This window comes from Vanacampus margaritifer, chromosome 13 (genome assembly GCF_051991255.1).
Source record: "Vanacampus margaritifer isolate UIUO_Vmar chromosome 13, RoL_Vmar_1.0, whole genome shotgun sequence".
Classification (NCBI taxonomy): Eukaryota; Metazoa; Chordata; class Actinopteri; order Syngnathiformes; family Syngnathidae; genus Vanacampus; species Vanacampus margaritifer.
In genome coordinates this window covers 23,268,319-23,285,855 of record NC_135444.1, presented here as the reverse complement: position 1 = coordinate 23,285,855, position 17,537 = coordinate 23,268,319, and the positions used below count along the sequence as shown (strand labels likewise).

The window sequence follows — 17,537 nt, the reverse complement described above, 5'->3', positions numbered from 1 at the left end:
GTCAACAAAATAGTTGTATTATTTCAGACAAAAAATATTTAGGGGTAAAGTCAGAACCCTATGAGCATAATATTTACTTTCTTAGAAAATAAATTGTAATACTAAATTAAAAGCGTAGCAATATTTTTTTTGTTTTCTTTTTTTAGAAAACAAACAATGTAGCAAAAATAATTGCATATTTTTTTGGAGAAAATGGAAAATGAAAAAAAGTGGGAGGAAAAAAGTGACCCTCCCCCTACCCCATCCCCTTTTTTTTTCAGTTTGAAGGCTACTTCCTGGATCATGTTTGCTCTGTCACTTGTCACTAGGCAGAGTTCATGGAGCTCAATCTTATCATCTCCGTGGACCAGCGGCAATAAAATGTTACATGGCAGTCTCACCCATTGGTCTTTTTTTTTTTTTTGAATGACAAACCAAATTATTTTCCAACACATTAATTTAAAGCTTAAATCACAGCTCTGTATTAAATATAACAATCTATACAGTAAGGTGGGCCACCAGGACATGGTAATGGCAACAGGGCACATTGAGGCTAAAAGGAGCTCGGCATCAATGCTCATGTGTCCTCCCGGGCTTTGACTTGAAATAGCTTTGACTCGCTTGTATACGGGCTCGCGCTGCTACAGGGCAGCAACCACGCTAAGATTAGCGTCACATGGATCATCGCTGCGCTATTCCCGGGGGTGCGTCAGATCAAAAGTGGAATATTAGCGGTATATTGTCCTATTTTGGTGCGGAGTGTAATATTGCAAGACTTATGTCAAAATTTAGCTTGGGAAAAACAACTTAAAAGTTTTTTGTATATCAGCCACATTTTTTGAGAATCAAAGAGAAGAAGGTATTTTTCACTGATGAATTTGTATTTTCTTCTGAAAATAATGTTATATATATTTATTTGAGAATCCAGTTTTTTTTTTTTTAAATAGTCCTAATATTCAATCATGTCTTCTTTTAATTCAATAATGTACTTTTCTGAAAATAATGTTCTATAATTTTGAAAACAATAACTTGCATTTGCTTGAAAATGATCATTTGCTGGCATGTCTGACCTGTGTGAAGGTGCGTGGCGGCGGCAGTGTTGACCTCACAGTGTCTTCCTGTGAACAAGTCCGTGCACTCACACTTGTACTTCCCGATGTAGTGGAAGCACGTCCCTCCATTGACACAAGGACTGGACGTGCATGGATCAGGCTTCCCTAAATGACACATTTTTTTGCAAACTTTTATTCCCCCCACCCCCAAAAAAAAAAAATAAAATCATTTGTGACGCCCCACTCACCAACTTCACAATGTTTCCCGGTGAACCTGTAAGGACACACACATCTGTAGCTGCCCGCCTCCTCCTTGCACGAGCCCCCGTTGCGACACGGGCCGGAGGCGCAGGTGTTGAGTCGCACTGTAACCGCACGTGGGGAGCATTTAGTCATTTTGTACTTGTGACTTTGTCTGCTTGTACTGTTCATCAAGCCCCCCCGTGAACCCCTTCATTGGTGCGAGTACCTTTCTCGCAGTGCTTGCCCCAGTGTCCGTGGGTACACTGGCACGTGTACCCTCCATCGCGCTCGTAGCAGTAGCCGCCGTTGAGGCACGGGGTCGAGTCGCAGACGGATCGGGGCTGTACTGAAAAACACAAAGCGACACTTGACTGTGTTCCTTCTGTTTGGTTTTGAAAACGGTACACCTGCAACCTCCAGCAGCCACACTGGGAAGATGAAAAAACATCTTTCTTGTAACATTACAGTTCCACCTTAACTCATTTGCTCCCAAAAACGTATAAATACATTCTATTTCAAATGTCTCAGTACAAACTAGTACAAACAAGTACTAGTCGGACGTTTGCGCATGTCTTAGTGGCCACGGCTGGGCGCTCTTACCATAAGGGTAAAAGTCCCGCTGGTCCAGTTCTGCGGCGCTGGTCTGACACGTGCACAGGTACGCGCCGCCGTACTCTAAACACGAACCCCCGTCGGGACACGGATGATTGTTGCTGCATGGCATCTGGGTCACTTCTGAAAATAAACCACAAAAAAAACCACACAAATACATTCACGGTCAACCCTTGTTGTATTGCACTGTAGTACCATGTTGTGCCACACAACATGCCAGGCAGCACTGAGCGCCACTGGACGTTGATGTAGCGTAAGAGCAAGAAGCAGCAGCAGAGCAGTAAGTGTAGCTGCTGTGTGTTAACTTATGGTTGATGCTATAGAGTGATGCTCATTTCTGTTAGCCCATCTGACGTTATATGCTAGCAATAAGATATTTGACTTTTGTGACACAAATGAATACGATTTGGTTGAACATTTGCTTTGTATTGTATTGGTATTGTCGTATACTTGTTTCTGTTTTTGTTGCTACTAACTGAGAATTAAAGTAGCAGTTTTTTGTTGTTGTTGACTATATATTACATAACGTCAATGCTTATTTTTGTTAGTGTTTCACATGATTACTATTATTAGTATTAAAGTTGAAATATACAATGTTTATTGTCTTTTGTTGTGTGCTCTGTTAGTATGTGCAGCTGTTTATAACTACCATAAAATCTATGCTAATTTCCACTCATTGGTGTTTTAGCTTCTATGTTAGCATTAAGCTGTAAACTTCTGTGTGACAAAATGATACGGCTTGGTTGAACATTTTTGCTGTTTAATCAATGCTTATTTGTCTTATGGGTCAGTTTAACAGACAACTTTTAAAAAAAACAAACAGGGCTTAGTCCGGACTTACCAAACTGGCAGTAGAGTCCCGTGTAGGAGGCGGGACATTTGCACGTCCCATTGCTGTCCACACATTCGCCGCCATTCTGGCAAAGGCACTCCTCTGCACGCACGCACACACACACACACACACACACGGATAGCAAAAGTTAGCAAGTGGATTTGGGTGCTGATCCAAATGTAAACAAAAGGCAGCCTGCGGGCTGGAATGGCGAATGAATGGCGACCATCTGTAGCGGATAGCGAGCGCCTTTCATCTTGTTATTGATTAGCTGTCATGTGACTTATTGTGTGAACGTTGAAGAGCATTCACGCACGTGTTATTCTGTACCACAAAAAAAAGAAAAGAAAGAAGCTATTATTATTTTGGCCACTTGACATTCTACTGCTTCCACATTTCTCAACTGATTCAAACCATTCCAATAACCCAATCCGTAAAATTCCATAAAGATCCAAGGAGGAAAAAATCCCACAATTCCATATTTTACCATGAAAATAAATCCGCTGAAAGGAATGGAGGCATGTTCCACATTTAACTCATTCTTATTCAACCAATTCCAAAACAGCGCATTTTCACATTATTATTTATTACTAGCAGTCACCTGGGGGGGGGGGGGATGTTATCGTTTACCCTCGGCGTCCTAATTGAAGCGTCCAGGCGGAGGAAGCAGACGTATCACGCAAAAGAAAAATGCCTGCCCTTTGAAGTTTATTCCTCTCGTGATACGGAGCTGATGTGGCGAGAACCCCGGGGTCGATGAGCAGACGCTCCATTAGCACAAGCTGCTCTTTCATTGGCTAGCTTTTGAAGCCACGAGGCGGCTCCCTGGCGTCCCACTTGTTTGTTTGTTTGTTTGTTTGTTTCCCACTCGCCGTTCCAAGCAAAGCACTGGGGTAGATTTGGGAGATGCTTGGTTGAGCTCAGGGGTGACAAGTTTGCACGCCGTTTGCTGGAGCTCCAATTGCTATTAAAGAGCTTTGCCACAGCGAGGCACGACAAAGCTCGTCGTTACAAATCAACAAAGTCAGATTCTCAACATGGCTTTTTTGGGGGATCAAGAGTTTGGATTAAAGTGTCAAGTTTAGATCAAATGTGAGGATCACAGCAAGGTCAAACGCATTAAATACTAAAAACGTCATTATTGCCACATTTTCCAAGAGAGAGAGCCACTTGGATGATTCGTTTCATTGGTGGTGATTGACTTTGACCAGAAAGAGTTTACCCACGGTTACATTTAACCAGAAATATTATCATACTCAAATAAAAAAAACACTATGATTGCTTTCCAGATTATTTGGGCATTATTCTCCGATATGATGACACAATGGTCAGGAAAATATTGTAATCGTTGAAAAATCGAGTTGTTTTTTTCATATTGTCATACATAATATTACAAGAAAAAATAGGATTTTTTTTATGAAAAAAGTTTTTCGGGAAAATTTGAACTTTTTCTATTTCAAAATATGACCCCGCACGTCACGAAAAAAACCACCAACTTTATTCTCAAATAAATATTTATTCTCATATTCATTTCAAAAGAATTCAAATTATGACTATTCTCATTTTATTACGCCTTTTCGTTGGGAAAATTTTTAAATTTAATTCTCAGAAATATTCAACCTTTTTCTCTTCAATGCTTACAACTGTATTCTTAAAAAAAGACTATATTACAAAACTTTAAAAGTTTTTGTAATAATACATTGTTAGTAAAATACATAATGCAACTTTGACTTTTACTTGAAGATTACTCCTTTTTTCTCAAAATAGAATTTATTCTAGAAAAAATGTCTTTGCCCTTATAACACATCACTACGTCTTATTTTCTACCAACTTCATTATTACTTTGTTCTTGCATTGTTCCTGTCTTTGTCGAAAAAATGCAGCTCGGCCGTATTTTGGTGCTCAAGTGTGGCGCGCTGGCCGAGTTCCAGGCCAGTAAATAAGAAGCCGCATATTTCTGCGGTGGGAAGCAATGAGCTGAATACCGCGGAGTGCAGCATCCCCTCATAAAACAAACGTTTGGCTGTCTAGACAAAGCGCTTCCGCTTTTGTTGGTAAACTCATAAAGAACGCGCTATAAAACAAATATTTACAGGAAGCGACATTGCCTCAGGTTCAAATGAATGTTGATATACTCTCGTAGTATTACGTCTTGAAAAAAAATGCTATTCTTAAAAAAAATAGGCTTTTATTTTTGAAATATTATATAATACAAGTCTTTCATCTCAAAATAATAGGCTTTTTTTGTTTAAAAATGTTTTTAATCTCATAATATTGCATCTTTTATCTTGAAAAATCCTTTTTCCTCTGTAAAATAACATCTTTATTCTCATATTAGTACAATTTTTGTCTCAAATGTACGTATTATTCTCTAAAAATATGACTTTTCCATCGAATAGGACAAAAACAACATGGATTTACTCTCATAATAGAGCAACATTTAACTTTCTTCTCTAAAAATGACACTTTATGAAAAAATATTGTCATAGTGCATCTTTAAAACTTAATTCTAGAACAGGTCTTTATCCTCATAATAGTGCCACTTCTACAAAAAAAGTACTTTTTTTAAATGACCGTTCATGAAAAAAAAAGCCTTTTTCTCACAAAAATCGGAGAAAACTTATATGTCTTTATTCTTATAAAATAGAATTTTTTATTTTGAAAAAAAAAATCTAAATATTCCTTCATACTAGAAAAATAAGATGCCATTATTCTCATAATAGTGCATTTTTTTTACTTGAAAAATAATTTTGAAAAAAAAAAAACAACTTTACTGTTCTCGAAAAATCCACCTTGCCGTGTTTTTGGTGCTTCGTGCGGCATCCTGGCCGCGCGCCAGAGGAGCAAGTAGCAGCAGCATATTCCGCGGTTTGGGCGTCTCCAACAAAGCGCTTCCTCTTTTGTTAGTAAACTCATAAAAAAAAAAAAAACGCTCCATAAAACAAATATTTACAGATGGCGGCCCGCCTAACCCCCCCCCCCCGGGTTCAACTAAAACGTGTTGGTTTTGATCATTCCAACAATACATCAGCATGCGACCTCTTCCAAGGCAGGGGGTCGGAATTCCTGCGGTTGGAGCTACCGGAGCGGACGCAGACGCGCCTACCTTGGCACATGTCGCCGTAGTATCCCGGCGTGCATGAGCACCGGCGCGCTCCGGAGCCGTCGTCCGATTGGCAGATCCCGTTCTTGCCGCAGTTGCCGCGTTGGCACGGGTCTGCAGGCCAAGGAAAGAAAAAAACAAAGTCACAACAAAACACCAAGCAAACAAACGTGTGCCATAGAGCGGTCTTCGATCTCACCGGTTTGGTTTTTCGACTCGGTTGAATTGAGCTGAAGCTCCATCAGCTCTGTGGGAAACAAAAATGACACATTTTATTATTCTATTAGCAAAGTTATGCATCTTTCAAATATGAAATGAAATCAAATATTAAATACAAATATTTTGTACATATATATTTCCTACAAAAAAACTTCCTTCAAATCTTTTCTGCTTCCTATCCTTTAGACTTGACTTATTTTGTCAACGAGCCATCGCCCGACGACCAAAAGTCTTTTTGTTTTGTTTCTCTTGAAAATTTGACCTGAATTTCACCTGACTCGCAGACGACTCCTGTGAATGGAGCAGGACAAAGGCAGGTGAAGTTGCTGGCGCGGTCGACGCACTGGCCGCCGTTCAAGCAGGGCTGCGAGTCGCACTTGTCAATGTCTGCAGAATCATGTGACACGGACTCTAATTAATATTGGTAGAAAAAAATGAAAATAACACTGAACACAGTAAACCCCTGCTACATCGCTAATTTATTTTTTATTTTTTTTTTTTTTTTACAGGAGAGCTCAGTATTGTTCATTCGATTTGACATCATCATTGCTCTCCTTTTTTTTTTTTTTTTTTTTTAAATCCAACAAATCAATTAAAAATTTTTTAATGTTTTTTTATTTTATTATTTTTTTTTTAAAAAATACATATACATATATATATACATATACACATATATATATATACCTTTTTTTTTTGTATGTGGGTGAGTATGTGTATGTGCGTGTGTGTGTGTGTGTGCGTGCGTGCGTGCGAGCGTGTGTGTATTCATCAGTTCACCTAAAGCCCATTAAAAAAAAATCCCATACTAATAATATAATATAATAATAAATTGCCAGATGCAGAAACATCAATGTAAGTTATCACGATGTAGTGGCTCTCGCTAATTACTATTAGCCCATCTATGGTGTTTCACATTGCATGTTAGCATAAAGCTAGCAGTAATATTTCATTCTTCTTTAAATCTTCTTTTAATTTGCTCAAAGCGGTGTCAAACAAGACTCTCCCAGTTCTTGGCAGTGACGTATTGAAAATAGGCACTGAATGGGAGTTGATTGTCAACAGAGGTGGCAAATCCAGGTCCAGAAAGCAAAAACCCTGCCACAGTTTGGCTTTAGCTCCTCGTGCTAGCTAGCTCGCTCCCTGGCTAGCTTGTTTACCTGCTAGGGAGCTAGCTAGCTAGCACGAGGAGCTAAAGCCAAACTGTGGCAGGGTTTTGCCTTTCTGGACCTGGATTTGCCATCTCGGATTGTCAAGCATGGCAAACTGCGTCCTACCTGTCTGGCACAGCGCGCCCGTGTACCCTGGCGGGCACACGCAGGTGAAATTGTCGGCGGTTTGCACGCACAGCGCGCCGTTGAGGCACAGCCCGTCCCTGCACTCGTCCACGTCTGCAACGGAATGTTACGTCCATATTTCAATATTTACTCAGCCGATTGATATATCCGCCACGCGGCTCCCCTCGTGCTGCAAGTATGCGCCGCTGGCCGTCAAATAAAGTATCAAAAGAGGACGGATACATCTTCACAACGCCCGGCTGTGGGAATGTCCACGAAAAGGCCACAGAAGCGAATTGTGAATTTCACACATCTCTTGAATGCATTGTATTTAGTTTACACTCTATTTGCTATTATTGCAATGCAAGCAGTTAATGGTACCTGTTTCACACAGAGACCCGGTGTACCCAGGCGGACACTGACAGCTGAAACTGTTGACGTGGTCTTGACACGTTCCTCCGTTCTGGCAGGGAAACGAGGCGCACTCGTCTACATCTGCAAAGAACGGGTGACAGCGTCAAAGGGGTTTAGAAAGGTGTCGCTATATGAAAGTCGCCAATACAGAATGGTGAGATCTGTCACAGAAAAAGGCATGAAAAAGGCAGAAAAATACCACATTTTACAGATGATATGACATCACAATTTGGAGATCCAAATTTGGTGTCACGTGAAAGGTATCGATACCGAACGGGCAATTTCGCAATTTGCTGCGAATCTATGTGAGCGTTGTTGATTTTGCGTGAAAGGGGCCTGCCGGACTCACTAATTTGGCATCGTCGTCCGGTGAAGCCCGACAAGCAGGAGCATGTGAAGGAGGGATTCCCGGTGATGCAGTCGTCAATGCAGCGGCCTCCGTTAAGGCAAGGCCTCAGGTGCGGACACACCGACGCTGGGGGAGCAACCGGTTGTTGCGTGAAAGTCGTTCGTCCCCACCGTCGGTGGAAAGGAGGCGCTCTTACCCGAGTGGTTGCAGCCGCCCACCTCCACGTGGGCGTGGTCGATGCGAAAGACCCAGCGGCCCGGTAAGCCCACGTTGGTGGTGGTCTCCACGTTGGCCACGTCTTGGGTGCGCGAGCCTGGAATGTTGAAGTAGCGTTTTCCGTCACCGGCATTAAAACCTGCCTGGGGGGGAAACGGGAAGGTGGGGAGCCAATCAGATCCCAGGTCTTAAGACTACGTGAACTGAAAACCATCCGGTTATATTTGCCAGATTTCAAGGGTTGACCAAATAATAGACTAGCTAGCTAGCTACATCTCTACTTTCTCGCTAGGGCTGTGTGCACTTAATTGAAATTCAATTATAATTTTAATTATTACACTCCACAATTACAAAATCGGCATCATTTTAAATAAAAATAAAAGATTATTCATACTAATTTGAGTTGTTTAAATGTATTTGCACTTTTTATTTTATTTTAAAATGACTCATTTAATAAATATTGTCTTTGTTCCCAAAGGAACTTACATAATTCATCAACACAATCACGCTATCCCGAACTCATGTTCAATCGCTAATTTAGGACGCTAAAAAAAAGTTGCACTTTGAGGTCTTTTCATAATTATTAAATAATAAATAAATAAATAGAACTTACTCATTTTTTTATTAATCACTTGTGCCCATTAAAAAACAACAACTCAAAATGTCAAATTTAGCCGTTTGGATTTTAGGAACACAGCTTTAAGTCATTAATACTTTTTTATTTTGCACGTGGACCATGTAAAAAATAAGAATGTTTCTGCCTCATATTGCACTTAAAGTCGTGTTTCTAAATCCTAAAAGGCTATATAAGAAATTTTGAGAAAAATAATATTTAATGGGAAAAAGTGTTTTACAAAATAAAGGAAGGCAAACTATTATGTATCTTTTTTTTTGCTGATCCGAAAAGCGATCCGATCCGTGGCTCAAATCCGTGATCCAATCCGAACCGCGACTTTGCGATCCGTTGCACCGCTGATGATTTCAATTATTAACCCAAATAATCCGGATTATTATTTGTTCCATAATCCAGCAGCCCGACATCTGGCCCACCTCCCTTGGTTATCTGCCATGCTAACCTGCGCCGCAATGCCCCCCAGGCCATCGGCATCCCCCCCGCTGCTGGCATGCCTTCCGGTGGTCCAGGTGATGTTGCTGTACTGGAAGATGGTAAACGAGAGCTCGCCATCCGTAATGAGTACCGCTTGGAATGTGTTCACCTGCAGAAAAACAGGAGACCGCATTTGTGTTTACCCAACCCCTGGTATAGCGCTCGTTTTAAGCAATCGCTTTAAGCGGTAGATACCGGCGTGGCGGAACTGCCGCCATAGAAAGTGACTCGGTGCCAGGTGGAGACGAGCACCCAGGTGGCATTGAAGTCTGGGAAGTCCGAGAAGTACATCTTGATGTCAGTGGCCGCCCGCCGCAGGATGTCGGGCTCGCGGCTCTGTCGGTAGAAGACGCGTCCCGCCCGCCGGTTGTCCACATCGGCCCAGAAAGGCGCCACTACCCGGCGGTCCCCGGCGATTGGGAACGCCACTGGGGTGAACTGGGACACCTCCCTAAGGAAGGACACCAGGCCGTTGTTGTTCACCTGCGGACCAGAGAAGCGAATCATCAGTGGGTCAACGTTAGCCGGCTCGATGTTTGCACTTCCCGAGTGGCAAACGCATGCTAGGTTTCTTTATTCCCAGGACGGACCGAATTGCAGCTGAGCAAACCAACAGATCCCGAACTGGGAAGTCATTCAGACGGACGGAAAGTTCACACTTTTTCCGCTTAGAAATCATAACAGTCAAACATCAGGCTACTACACCTAGCTATCAACCTCGCGACCTACCCACAGTTAGTTGTTAAGTTAGTTCGAAAGATAGGTGATAATAATGTCAGTGGGTATGGGAGTTATGTCAGTAAATATGTAGGAAGTTAGCTATGTAGCTAGCTAGCTAGCTAGATCGGAAGGATGGTAGGGTCCTAGGAAGGTGGTTAAGTAGGTAAACATTTGGTAGTTACTGTATGTTAATAGGTAGGTAGATAGTATTAAGTTAGTAGAAAGCTAGAAAAGTAGTAATAATAAGTAGGTAGTTGGATGCTAGCTAGCTAGCTCGGAAGGATGGTAGGGTCCTAGGAAGGTGGTTAAGTAGGTAAACATTTGGTAGTTATGTTAATAGGTAGGTAGATAGTATTAAGTTAGTAGAAAGCTAGAAAAGTAGTAATAATAAGTAGGTAGTTGGATGCTAGCTAGCTAGCTAGGAAAGATGGTAGGTTCCTAGGAAGAAAGGTGGTTAAGTACACAGTCAATTTTTGAGTAAATTTTACTCCAAACTGAATAAATTTGGTCGCACTCTGAATAGAGTAAAATGTATACTTGGAAGACCATAAAATTATTATTATTTATTTTTAGTAGGTAGTTAGAAGCTAGCTAGGTTCCCAGGAAGGAAGGTGGTTAAGTGGGTAGACAGTTGGTACTTATGTCAGCAGGTAGTTACTAGCTAGCTACAGTAGCTAGCTAGGTAAGCAGGCAGACAGTCGGTAGGTAGGAAGGTTTGAGGGCAGTTAACTGTCTGGGATGAACTTTGCCTCCGTGGCCGCGTGGCCAAGCAGCATGTGACAAAACAACAACGCTAAGGGGGAGTCGGTTAAAGGCACACGGCCCAGCTTTGGCTCCGCGCCCTCATAACATCATTTGGTGTAAAAACAAGCCAGGAAGTTTTGTTTGGCTACAAGGACGGAAGCTCAGTTAATGATCCCGACCGCAGCTTTCTTCCCCTTCGCATCAGCGGGATGCAGTGAGAACCTCAACTCCTGTGTGCGCGTGCGTTCCTCTGTGTGTGTGTGTGTGTGTGTGTGTGTGTGTGTGTGTGTGTGTGTGTGTTTGTGGAGCACGGGCGCAGAGGTCAGCCCATCCGATAGCGGGAGGCGTCAGGATGAAAAGGACGGACGCTCGGGAGTTGTGAGGCTCCCACGCATGCGGATAGAAGCGCTAATGATGTGTTTCCTTGGTCATTGGACGACATTGGATGAACCGTACATCAATACATTGACACTATATAAACATATACAAATGCATGCAGCGAGACTAGTTGACATGTAGCAAATAGCAATAATGAGTCTATTTATAAGTAAGGCATTTTTTTTAGGCCGATGCCAATACCGATTTTTGGCAGAAAAAAAATACTGATTACCGATTACTCTGCCGATTATTTAAAAATATATCCTTGGATGTTTGCATCCTTGAATGATGAGAAAAGAAAGTCTTTGAATTCTTGAAATATTAACTTTAAATATAACTTGACAAAATAAAACAATAAGAAAGTGAAATAAGAATAGAATAAACTAAAATAATAGCAACTAAAAAACCAGTAAGAACAAATACTGACTGTTCCTGTGCGCTTTGGCCACTTGGGGGCAGTGTGGTGCAGTGCATCCATGGCGTGAGTACAGAAGTAAGGTACTGGACTGCAATTTAATTCTATTAAAATAACTCGTTTTTCACACATTGGGAAGAATTTGTGCCTTTGCGTAGTGTTATCTCATCTGTGGGTATGTGTTCCCACAGCACTTGTGTGTGAATATTCGTTATTTGAAGGAAAAACAATCCCGAAGTCGACGCTAACTTCCTGTTAGCATTTGAATGGGTTCCTCCCTTCGCTTTTAGCATTAGCGCTAGGCTAGCGATGTTTTAAAAATAAAGTTTTTATTGTATAAAAAATACAGAGTGGATGTAATTCATCGTCGTGTGTTTAGTTTTACAGTTAAGTCCAACTGGGGTGTCATTAAACAGCTTAAAGGACGCTTAGAGACAACATAATAACATTCACTACACTTGCTAGTTGCTAATCATGCTACGCAAGCAAAATGGTACGTTCAGGGTACTTTCACAACGTCGAAAACTTCGGGTTTCTTTAATAATAACGTTATAAGGGGAAAATAATCGGCCCAATTGGCTGATTGTTTTGGTTGATGTTTGAAGGACAATAATTGGCCGATTAATTGGTCGGGCCTTATTTACTAGCGGTTAAGACTATAACACCATCAGTGTATTGACAGCTATACATGAATACATAATATACTATATATACACTGAAGTGAATGTTGACTGCTGCAAAAATAGTCAGCAATGTTGTATGTAGCAAACAGCAATAGTCTATTCTAAGCGGTTGTGAAGGAAACACAGAAGTGGATTGACAACTGTACGTGCACGAATAGATACAAATGTAAGCGTTAACAGCAAGAATAGTCAGCAGTGTTGTATGTAGCAACAAACTATTTGCAAAAGAGTGACATTAACTATAAGAGAATAAATAATATACTGTATTAGCATGCATGTGATTATACTATCGTTGGCATGCTCGTATGTGACTGACCACATTTATGAGCATTTAAACTAAACTGAGGGCCTTTTGTTTGCATGCTGAATAAAAAAAAACAACAACCAAAAAACAGACCGAGCAAGTGGTGGATGATGTCTGAGGGCTTTGCAGTTTGCACTTATGTGAGAGGTTGAACGGGTTCAAGTGCTGCCCGGCCGGCGTTGTCGTGTCGAAACAGCGCCAAGGTCAGATTCACAGGAGAAACTTCTCTGTGTCCATATTTCTTTTTGAAAGAAAAATAAAATAAAATGAGGAGGGGTGGAGTTATTGAGTGGCGGACATATCCGGGATTTAGCTTGGGTGCGTTTCTGCCGGCATAGGCGCTTTTACAAACTTTGATGTGGTTTACACCGGGCCAAAGCAAACCTGCCGAATGGAGAAGAAGGTGCCCGGGCGTCAACAGGAGGGGAAACACGGCTTCTTTCTCGTCAAAAGACGGACGTTTCCGCTACTCCAAAGGCTTTTCGGCTCATAAATTCGCTTGGGAACGACTTTAATACAGCGGCAACTCTGCGGGTAATTGCGGGGCTCCTTGTTTAATCAAGGAAAACAGTCCGTTTATATCATGACAAATCTTGCCCACTTACTGCCAAACACAACAAGGCATGCCGGGTGAGAACATCTCGCATCTCATTAACAGGCCTTCTTTGCTTTTACTGCATATTTTCTTTCCACCGACCATCACTTCTTGCCATGAGCAAAAAAATATCCATTCATTTTTACTTTTGAGCCTTTTAAGTTCCTGTTTTTAGCGCAATTTGCAGGTTGCAACAAAAAAACAATTTTTTTTGGGATCGATTCTCAATTCAATTAAATCAATTCAAAACCTGACCTTTTTTACTCATGCGAGTGCATGGTTTGAGTCACGAGCATCGTCATAACATGAATTCAACTTGTATCTCAAGGTGAAGATACTTGCAGGTTCGGAGTCCTGCTGCGAGTAGCGAAAATTTGCTCACAATTGCGACTACTTTGGCGGAAATGAAGCTCCTCAACTCACTTCAAATAATTTCCTTCGCATCAAGATCACTTGGCCGAAGCACAAAAACAGCAAATTATTGAGTTATTCCAGTGAATAGCGGAAATCAGCCAACAGATGAATTTGCGAATGCAACTGTAGCACCTTTTTTCCCCCTTTCTTTTTTTCTTCTTATACTATTGAAATTCTCTATACATTCAGCAAAATTGGCTTCCACTTCTTAAAATCAAAATTGTGTCATTTGATATCTGGTTTTGACAAAGGAAACATATCAATAGCAAAAAGGGCACACTGTTGCTATGCTAAGCTAAGTGATTCATAGTACCAGCACCTGGTTTCGATATAGCAAAAGCAAAACATCCTGCCGTGAATAGAGTCTTTTTTCTTTCTTTTTTTTCTCTTTTTTACATACAATTGCTAGGCTAAGCTAAGTATTCCTTATATTTTGTACCATGGTGTTGATAACGGGACGCAAGAGAGGGTCTTCTAAGCTAAGGCTACAATTTTAGCAGTCGGTGTCTATGCTAAGCTAGCATACAGTATAAATATATAGGCTGATATGTCACGTGAGTTCACAGGGCAGTGGACCTTTGCCTTTCCACTGCTTGTTTTAGCTCTAAGTGGCTATGCTAAGCTATTCATCTTAACATTAGCTTGAACAAGCTAAAATGCTAAGTGATACAATCTGATAAGTGATTGAGTCATTACTTTACACAAGACAAGGCCTCCTATGCCTTTCCACTGCTTGTTTTAGCTTTCAGTGGCTATGCTAAGCTAATTTATCTTAACATTAGCTTAAACAAGCTAAAAAGCTAAGTGATACAAAGTGATAAGTGATCGAGTCATTACTTTACAGAAGACAAGGCGTCCTATGCATTTGCGCTACCTGTTTTAGCTCTCAGAAGCTATGCTAAGCTAAGCTATTACTGGCTGTTGGCCTGCTCAGAACAGAACAGAACATAAAAAAAAAAAAACATCTTTGGAGATGAGCACTTGCAGATGTTGGCTAGATACTCTGTAAACTTCTACGTGCATGCATCATGTGCTTCACTCCCGGCAACGCCTACTTCTTCTTTCTCCCGCAATAAAAAGCGGCCGATCGTAACTATCTCCCGCTCACATCTGCTTCCAAACATGTGCGCTGTCCTCCCTGACCTTCACGCTCCCGAACCCCTGCGTTAAAAAGTATGGTGAAAAAATAACGGCGTTCGGTTTTAGGAGTCGCAGCGCACGGGACTGACATCTGGGTTGCGTTAAGCCTTGATTGGTCATTTCTAAGATAAAGCAGCTGGACAGTTCCAGGGGGAAGACCCCTGCCATGTTATCTGAGGCGTGGGAGGCGGAGGGGGGAGGGGGGGGGCTATGGGGGGTGGGATCCCTCAGCAACATGTGAAAACTCCCACACACAAAGCACAACAACACGGCGACAGCCTGCCTGGTTACTGAGGCTCCGTGTTTGTCAATCACAGCAGACCAAAATAAAGGCAACATATGGAAAGCCCTTGGAGCATTTTTACTCGACATCCTTGATGAGCAGCTTAACGTTCATGTACTAGTACGCGCGTGTACTAATACTTTGCAATGGTAGTAGAACAACTACATGTAAACTAAAAGTACCGGCATGACAAAAGTCGACTCCTTAACATCTCATACTTTGCCAGCGATACTACACCAGTATTTTATTGCGATAAAGTGATTGTGCTAGAACTGAAATTACAGTTAAAACTGTATGGTTGCTAATTTTTCTTGACATGGTCAGTACCAAGTAAAAAATTACATCAATTGTGCGTACTCAAAAACAGTAGATGTTGGCGTGTTGATTGTGTGAAGATACGCGTTGTGAGACAAAGTAGATCACGACCAGTGGTGGCAAATCCAGGTCCAGAAGCTAGCTAGCTAGCTAGCTAGCTCCCTAGCAGGTAAACAAGCACCATCGGAGCTAGCTAGGAAGCTAGCTAGCTAGCACCTGGGGCTAAAGCTAAACTGTGACAGGGTTTTCACTTTCTGGACCTGGATTTGTCACCTCTGATCACGACAAGACAATATTGTTACTTGCTGCTCATGTATTGATACTGTACTATAAAGCAAAACATGTTGACAACAATGAAAATTGTATTTCAATTTTGCACCACTCTTAGTCCTAAACTATTGATGCTACTTTACTGAAAATAAAAGTTTTAAGATGATTTTTTTTTTTTAATCTATGAATTGTTTATGTATTTTTTGCTACTAATCTTACATCACTGTTTGATGTATTTAATATTTGATTTTGTTATATTTTATTAAAAAAAAATTTTTTTTCTTTATATGGCCCTCAGTGGAAAATATTTGGAGATTTAGGTTTATGTTAGAGGAAACCAAATTATGTGCCAAACAATTTCTATTGATTTATTTTTACATTCGACTGCATGAAATTGGCATTTTCCTGCACTCTCAAATGCAGCATAAGGTGACATGACTGACTTTAGCGGCCCATTGTTGCTGTGGTTCCTCAGCCTCCCCTGGTGGCCATTTGAAGATGTGAAGATATAAGAGGAGGAGGGGATGCATCATCAGCACAACAGGTGGTGCTGATTTAAGGCACATCAAAGTGTGTGTGTGCGTGAAAAGCCGGTGAAAAGTTCCTCTGCGGGTCGTATGGTACGGTGGAAACGTAATACGGTACAAATGGGGGTGACGCGCACACACACACAAACTCACTCAACCAGATTTTTTTTCTTAAAGATTACGTCCCTTCAAGAGAAAAAGCATTGTGATTTTTCAGGAAAACTTATTTTTGCAATCAAAAATATTTTAGTTTAAGGAAAACATCCTATTTTGAAGGATACAAACGTTTTTTAGGGCCTTTTATTTGCAAAAAATCTGATTTGTTTTGGAAATTGTGAGACAAAAAGTAAACAACTGACAAAAATGTATAAGGTATAAAAAAACATTCTGTCATGAGAAGATCAGTACTTTTAGGACATTTTTTAAAAAAACAACATTTTATTTCTTATTTATTTATGTTTTAGTTGAAGAGAAAGATTAGGGGCTGAATGTTGGTTTCTCACATCAATGAGGGAGAAAAATGGCTGCCAATACGGGGAACCGCTTTGGAAACACCACATTTTTAAGATTCAAAAAATTTGTTTTTAAATTTAAAAAAAAAAAAAGCAAAAATTCAGATTTGCTTTGAAAAATTGTAAAATCTTTGGAGAGGGGGCAAATCTGTATTTCCTGACAACAAACAGACACTTTGCATTTTTCAAGACTAGGGATGCAATTTTTTCACGAGGTGACATTTTGACAAACAAAGAAAAAAAGTCAGATTTTTGCAGTGAAAACTCACACACAGCTAAACATGCACAAACTGTGCAGTGTAGTGCTTCGCCGCCAGCCCCCCCTGCCGTCTCATCCCCCTGGAGTCCTGTCACTTTGCCTTGCCAAGTCCGCGCACACACACACACACTAAAAGACATAAACATACTCACATAGAGCCCCGTGTGCCTGTCTCCAAAGAAAGGGAACGCCACCGAGATGTCCACAAGTCCCGAGCCTCCGTCGTCCTGGGCCACCGTCTGCACGTCCCCTCGCTCCGGTCCGAATGGGTAGAAGTCCTCCAGGGGCACGGCCGCCTCCGCCCCTCCAGGCGGCAGCAGCAGCAGCAGCAGAGCGCACAGCAAGGAGGACAGCAGCGGCATGGCCTCGGCCACCCTCGGGGGGGAGCGGATGGAGGAGGCCCCGACTCGAACCCACCTTGGGGGTGGGGGGGACAAGTCGTCTCGGAGGGTCTCCCTCTGGTCCTTCAGCTCCGCCGCGTGTGAGGAAGACTGGGGATTCCTCGCATTCTGCTTTGGGAATGAACGAGCAGCAGCAGCCAGAGCTGGAGCTGATTTTTTTTTTTAGGTAAACAATC

At 41.6% G+C, this 17,537-nt stretch overlaps 1 protein-coding gene across 1 annotated transcript in view; it reads right to left on the bottom strand.

The window, feature by feature from the left end:
- sned1 (sushi, nidogen and EGF-like domains 1) overlaps positions 1 to 17,322 on the bottom strand; it is a 28,538-nt gene extending 11,216 nt beyond the window's left edge. The window contains exons 1-15 of the mRNA XM_077583986.1: positions 17,113 to 17,322; positions 9,597 to 9,884; positions 9,370 to 9,510; positions 8,274 to 8,436; positions 8,078 to 8,203; positions 7,696 to 7,809; positions 7,315 to 7,428; positions 6,314 to 6,427; positions 6,021 to 6,068; positions 5,825 to 5,935; positions 2,728 to 2,820; positions 1,875 to 2,009; positions 1,501 to 1,620; positions 1,280 to 1,396; positions 1,050 to 1,196 (exon numbers count right to left, since the gene is read on the bottom strand). Of these exons, the coding sequence (XP_077440112.1) occupies positions 1,050 to 1,196; positions 1,280 to 1,396; positions 1,501 to 1,620; positions 1,875 to 2,009; positions 2,728 to 2,820; positions 5,825 to 5,935; positions 6,021 to 6,068; positions 6,314 to 6,427; positions 7,315 to 7,428; positions 7,696 to 7,809; positions 8,078 to 8,203; positions 8,274 to 8,436; positions 9,370 to 9,510; positions 9,597 to 9,884; positions 17,113 to 17,322 (2,041 nt within the window). The remainder of the gene's footprint in view (positions 1 to 1,049; positions 1,197 to 1,279; positions 1,397 to 1,500; positions 1,621 to 1,874; positions 2,010 to 2,727; positions 2,821 to 5,824; positions 5,936 to 6,020; positions 6,069 to 6,313; positions 6,428 to 7,314; positions 7,429 to 7,695; positions 7,810 to 8,077; positions 8,204 to 8,273; positions 8,437 to 9,369; positions 9,511 to 9,596; positions 9,885 to 17,112) is intronic.
- Positions 17,323 to 17,537: the final 215 nt, after the last annotated feature.